This window comes from Equus caballus, chromosome 21 (assembly GCF_041296265.1).
Source record: "Equus caballus isolate H_3958 breed thoroughbred chromosome 21, TB-T2T, whole genome shotgun sequence".
NCBI lineage: Eukaryota > Metazoa > Chordata > Mammalia > Perissodactyla > Equidae > Equus > Equus caballus.
In genome coordinates this window covers 23,480,171-23,486,170 of record NC_091704.1, presented here as the reverse complement: position 1 = coordinate 23,486,170, position 6,000 = coordinate 23,480,171, and the positions used below count along the sequence as shown (strand labels likewise).

General features: G+C 48.4%; 1 protein-coding gene across 1 annotated transcript in view; it reads left to right on the top strand.

Moving 5' to 3' along the window:
* The first annotated feature begins 1,119 nt into the window (after positions 1–1,119).
* RGS7BP (regulator of G protein signaling 7 binding protein) overlaps positions 1,120–6,000 on the top strand; it is a 104,740-nt gene continuing 99,859 nt past the window's right edge. Inside the window, exons 1-2 of the mRNA XM_023625615.2 lie at positions 1,120–4,146; positions 5,038–5,204. Coding sequence (XP_023481383.1) covers positions 3,982–4,146; positions 5,038–5,204 — 332 coding nt within the window. The 5' untranslated portion in view covers positions 1,120–3,981. The remainder of the gene's footprint in view (positions 4,147–5,037; positions 5,205–6,000) is intronic.

Below are 6,000 nucleotides of genomic sequence, written 5' to 3'. Positions count from 1 at the left end.
TTTTTAAATTCCAAAGCAAAATGAACTCTAAAATTACTGGAGAGAGAACATGAAATGCAAGGTGGGTCTTATATTGGAATGAATCTAGGATGTGACTTGGGTCAAAGCCATATACCTGAGGAGGACCCATTATGAGGGTTGTGCCAAAATGGGGCCTGTATAACCAGAAAATGTGCCCTTGTTGTTGGGATTTCCAATTGCACTTTACCCTTCTACTTGGCAGTCAGACAGCCCCAGGAATGTAAATTCATGCTGTTTTGAATGTGGGGGAAGGTGAGGGAACAAAGCCTGCCTGCTGCTCTTCTGATTCCAGCATTTGTCCCTGGAAGAGACAGCTCTGGGATTGATGCTATTTTTCTCCTCTCTCAGGAAAATGGCTTGGGCTGTGTATCAGGGAAGACCAAGGGACACCTACAAATGACAGTTTCTGCTTAATCTCCCAGCAGTTTTCCAAATCTGTAGTCCTTCAGATGTGGCATTGCATTGGACCCATTTATTTCCCCCCACACACATACACACCTCCTGCAAGAAATATGGCATAGAAACAGGGCAGCACAATCATGTTGCCTTTTTTTTTCTTTTTATTTGTTGAAAGTGTCTCTAGGCAGAAGAAGCTGGGAGTAGAAACCAGATGGTTGTAGCTGGAGTAGAAACCTACTACTCAGCAGCTTTGAGATGCTCAAATCTCGTGGCAGTCACTATTTTCCTGCAGGGAAAGGGGATGAAATAAGAGTGGTGGCCAAAGATTTCCAGAAGCCTGACCTCCAGCATCCTGTTTTCTCTATCCTATGTCCACACACGTAAAATGCAGCTCTGTTTCCTTTAATTCTCCAACGCACCACCAACCACAGGCTAGAGCAGAATTTTAAGTTCGGTGATAGTGGGGGGAAGGGTAGTTAATGGTAACAAAAGGGGTTTGTATCATGGGACTTAAACAATTTACAAATGAGTGTTATCTGTCCCTCCTGAAGTCCCTTAGCCTTCCTGTACCTTCCTCCTCAGCATCCCAACTACTCACCAAACCCCAGCAAATATCACCAAATCACTTGATATGTTCCTCAACCTCTCCTCCCTACACACGAGTTAACCTCTTTTTTTTAAGAGTATCTTTTATTTTATTTTATTTTATTTTTATTTTTGAGGAAGATTAGCCCTGAGCTAACTACTGCCAATCCTCCTCTTTTTGCTGAGGAAGACTAGCCCTGAGCTAACATCGGTGCCCATGTTTCTCTGCTTTATACATGGGACGCCTACCGCAGCATGGCTTTTGCCAAGTGGTGCCATGTCTGCACCCAGGATCCGAACTGGCAAACCCCGGGGTGGCCAAAACGCACTTAACCGCTGAGCCACTGGACCGGCCCCATGAGTTAACCTCTTTTATCTTCCTATATTTGGAGAGATTCAGCCAACAGAAGAGCCTTTCACGCCTGTCTTAGCATCTAAACACCTGGAGGATAGCAGGTACCAAGGTCTGGGATGGCGGCTGAGGCCTCGCTCCCCTACTCTGGTTAGGGAAAACTGACTCTCAATGTTCTGTGAAGTACTATGCAAATGCAGCTGAGTATCCACTCAGATATTCACCTGTTAGGTTTTTTTCCTCCCTAACCAAATACCTGGAGTCCTTTTCAACAGTACTTCTCCAAATATCCAACACCAACGCATCCTACAACTCAGTTCAATTCAGACACTAACTACCGAGAGTCAGCATCAGACTCCACAGGTTTGAGGGCTCAGTCCCACGAGACTGCCCTCACTTCACAGACCAGTCACAGGCATCAAGTCCCCAGGTTATCTGCTCTTTTCTCTGACTAGGTTACAAGTTCCCATAAGTCCCCCTCAGATTAGATAATTTGCTAGAGTGACTCACGAAACTTGGGAAAGTGCTTTACTTACCTGTGTTATAAAGGACGCAACTCAGAAACAGCCAAATGGAAGAGATGCACAGGGCAAGGAATGGGGGGGAGGGGGTGCACAGAGCTTCCATGCCTTCTCTGGGCGTGCCACCCTCCCAGCAACTCCATGTCTTCAACTCGGAAGCTCCCTGAACCCATTGTTTAGGGGTTTTTAGGGAGGTTTCCTTATGTAGGTGTGATTGATTAAGTCATTGGCTATTTGTGATTAAGTCAATCTCCAGACCCCTCTGCTCCCCAGAAGTTGGGGGATGGGACCGAAAGTTCAAACCTCTAATCGAGGCTTGGTGTTTCTGGTGACAAGAGGTTCTTATCACCCTTATCACTCAGGAAATTCCAAGAGTTTTAGGAGCTCTGTGTCAGGAACTGGGGGCAAAAACCAAACATCTTTCTTATTATACCACATCACCTTGCCACGTTTCCCTGTCTTTTAAAACCCTTCTAGAGACATCCTCCTTAGAGGCCTCCTCCGAGCCCTCCTGGCTCTTTCTGGCTCCCCCTCTGTGTGTACTCTCCATATTCCTGTAAGAGATTGACCAGGAACCTCGTGTTATTCTTCATTAGGCTTTTCAACATATAATTAGTTCCCCTATGGCAGACCTTTTTAACAAGGTCCCCTCCAAATAAATCATTCATGGGAACAAGCATTCTCAGAGCACTGGAGTTAAGGCCCACCCGACTCTCTTCCACTCAGAAGAATCTTAGGATGTCAGCCATAAGGGTGGACTTAAATGGCCCAGGAACTCACTGCAGCCCATTTCATGCAGGCATCCTCTCCACTTTGGGGGCCACCTCCATTGGCCTCTGGGTCACTGACATCCCATAAAGGAGAACTGGATCCATTTGAGCGCCCAGGGAGGCCTGTTGGCTCTGACTTCTTCAACTCTCTGTGGGGAAACTCTCAGAGCTGGGTCCTGAGACTCTGGGGGCCACGACCAGGAGCTTTACTGGTTAAAATGGGATGGGTTGAGGATCAATTTGCCAGCAGGCCTCTGTGTATTCTGCCCCACTGGCTGGCCATCCCTGTCCCTGCACACACTCAACAAGGACAGAAAACAAAAACACAACAACAAAAACCTCAGGAAACAAAGCTTTTCTGTTATGTTATTAAGGGATCTTCCTTTTGAAGCAAAAACCTGACTCCCTCCTTGGTTTGGGCTTTGATACTCTGCACCCGAGTCTCAGATGGTGAGGGCCTCAAGCCCACACTGGTAGATTTGAAATCCTTATTTAGGTCCCAGCATGTGGCAATGTGCTCCACTCTGATGACACTTTTCCTTTCTAATAATAGAGCAGATGAAGTAATATTGCAATTGATGTTCCTGGGGATTTGATTGGATAAGTGCATAAACTGTGGAGGTAGAAGGGGGTTGCATGGACGGATCACATTAGTATTCCCGTCCTATCAATGTGCGGGGCCGCGGACAACGTCAGCCGGACCGATTCCCTGCGTCTGCCAGTCCCGCCACGGATTCATCTGGGATCCTCAAACAGACGAGCCCGTAACGACGAGGGATCAAGGCAGCCCATCAGAGCCAATTGCCTGCTTCGGGGACTGCCAGCCTTCCAGGTCTGGTGACGGGGGAGGGAGGGGAAAGACAAACGAGCGCTGCTGCGGGAAGACACTGAGGCAAGAGCGACACTCGCCCCCCACCCCCCACCCCCCTTGCAGCAGAGGCTTTGAAAGCTGCTCCCCCATCTGAATGGAAACTCGGAACCACCGGGCGGCGCGTTCCTTCTCACCCAGCCTTGCAATCCATGCCGAGGGGAAGGCGGTGCGAGCCCGCACCAGCTTCCAGCTCCTGGGACAGGGCCGGCAATGCTGCTGAGCAGAACTTGACCGAGCCCCCTCCTCGCTGCTAGTGGAAGAGATGCTGCACGGCACAGCCAGCGCTTCCCCGGCTCTCCTTCAAGCTGAAGGTTACCCGCCCTCGCAGCCAGCCCCAACCCTGTGAGCGCCGCGCCTCCGGTCCCGGCTCCTGCTGCTTAGCGGCGGCGCGCAGGGTAACCACCGGGCCGCCCGCGCCGGGGCGCACTGCACCAGCGGCTTCGGCTTGGTGGATGTGTATGCATGAGTTCTGCACCGAATGGGCGCAAAAAGCGCCCCAGCCGGTCCACCCGCTCTTCGATCTTCCAGATCAGCAAGCCCCCGCTGCAGAGCGGGGATTGGGAGCGCCGGGGCAGCGGCTCCGAGAGCGCCCACAAAACCCAACGAGCCCTGGACGACTGCAAGATGGTAGGTGAAAACTATGCCTCTTTTTTTTTTTTTTTTTTTTTCTTTTTTGGAGGTGGGAGAACTGCATGTATTAATCGTTTGCTTGAACGCCAGCCACTCCCCCACCCTCAGCGCCTCCATGCCGATCACGTGCACATGCACTATTTTAAAATCTGCAGTCCCCCAGATTTCGGGTGATACCGGGTCGTAATGGCCCCGCAAAGAAGTGCCACGGCAAAGGTCTTGGGGTCAGCGGCTGTAGGTCGCGCCTCTACCCCCTCGGAGAACGGTGGACGCGAAAGACGCGGTGAACTGACTTGCTCACTAAAGGAAGGAGGGAATGGAGAGGTGGGGGTGCTGCTCTGTGGGGAGACAGTAGCAAACAAACCCAAACGGACCTCACAGGGCTCTGCGGAAGGGACGAAGGTTCCAACGCAGAAGCTGTGATCAGTCTTCCTGTCAGGCTCCAGAGCCCGCAGGAGGTGAATGGTTTGCCTATTACAACCTACCTTTGGCCTTTATCCCCATGCAACTTCAAATTCGTATCCTAGCGGTATTAGAGGGGAGCATTCTATGCGAGAGTTCCCACCATCAGTCTCCAGTGACCTGGGAGTGGCATGGTAGCTCCCCAAATACACTCTTGCTCTTCAGAAACTGAGTCTGAACGGGTAGGGGCAAGTAGGTCTGGAAAGAGAGCTTCCATGACCAGACTTGACCGAGATGAAAAACAAACACTTGCCTTGGACAAAGAGAACTTACCATCTTTGTGTCTTAATCTTTAAATAATGTGTAGGCTCCTTAAACTGGAGAGCCAGGGAAGTGGCTCAGGGGTCAGTGAGAGCTCGGGTTTACGTACACTAGAATAGAAAACTTTCCGTTCAGTGTTTAGTGAAAGAAACGCTTCTTTTCCAGCTTGTCCAAGAGTTCAACACGCAAGTGGCCCTGTACCGAGAGTTGGTCATTTCTATTGGGGACGTCTCGGTCAGCTGCCCCTCGCTCCGGGCAGAAATGCACAAGACAAGAACCAAAGGCTGTGAAATGGCCCGACAGGCACACCAAAAACTCGCTGCCATCTCAGGGTAGGAGACTCTTGGCATTATTTGATGCATGGATGCTGATAGATATTTATGGTGGCCAAGGCCTCAGAGATGATGTCTGCAAATCTGAAGTTTTCACCAATCACCCTGAGATCAGGATTCTCTAGAGAGCTATAAACAAACTATAGGCAAAAGTATAATCCGAAGGTTGTGTGATGTTTGTATAGGTATTGAAGATTTGGGTCATTAAGTGATTTTTTAAAAACATATAATTTCCATGTGTTGGTCATATATTGGAATTTGGGGCTTAAGATTTTTTTGCAGGATGTTTGGGCACAAACTGAAGTTAAACCATCATGCCTCAAGATTATTTTGTCATCTGGTACTAAACGTCTTCTGCACAAAAGGCCTGTGCAGTGGAGAGAAAAATCTTTGCTAAATCCCAGATTTACTAAACTATTTATACCATGAGATAAATTCCTGTGATGCCATTTAAAATGAAATCCCTAAAATAAAGTCTTGGATATAAATTACTGTCTTCACTGTAGTGTGCGAAAGGGAAGTTTTAACATAAGAATAGCTTTTTAAAGATTGAAGGAATTCACAAACCTAACTAAACCTAAGCTGTTTATGCCCCCTCCAAAATTATTTTTATTTATTTTTACCCCATTTATGGATTCCCAAGCCTCTTTTAGGTGAGTGAAAACTCTCCTGGAACTCTATCCACTTCTTACTGATCTCTCAATCTTGGATTTTGTTAACAATTGCTATTTTCAGATAAGTACATAGAGCAAGGAAACATAGGAATCCCTACATAAATACATTAAAGCGTTTGATT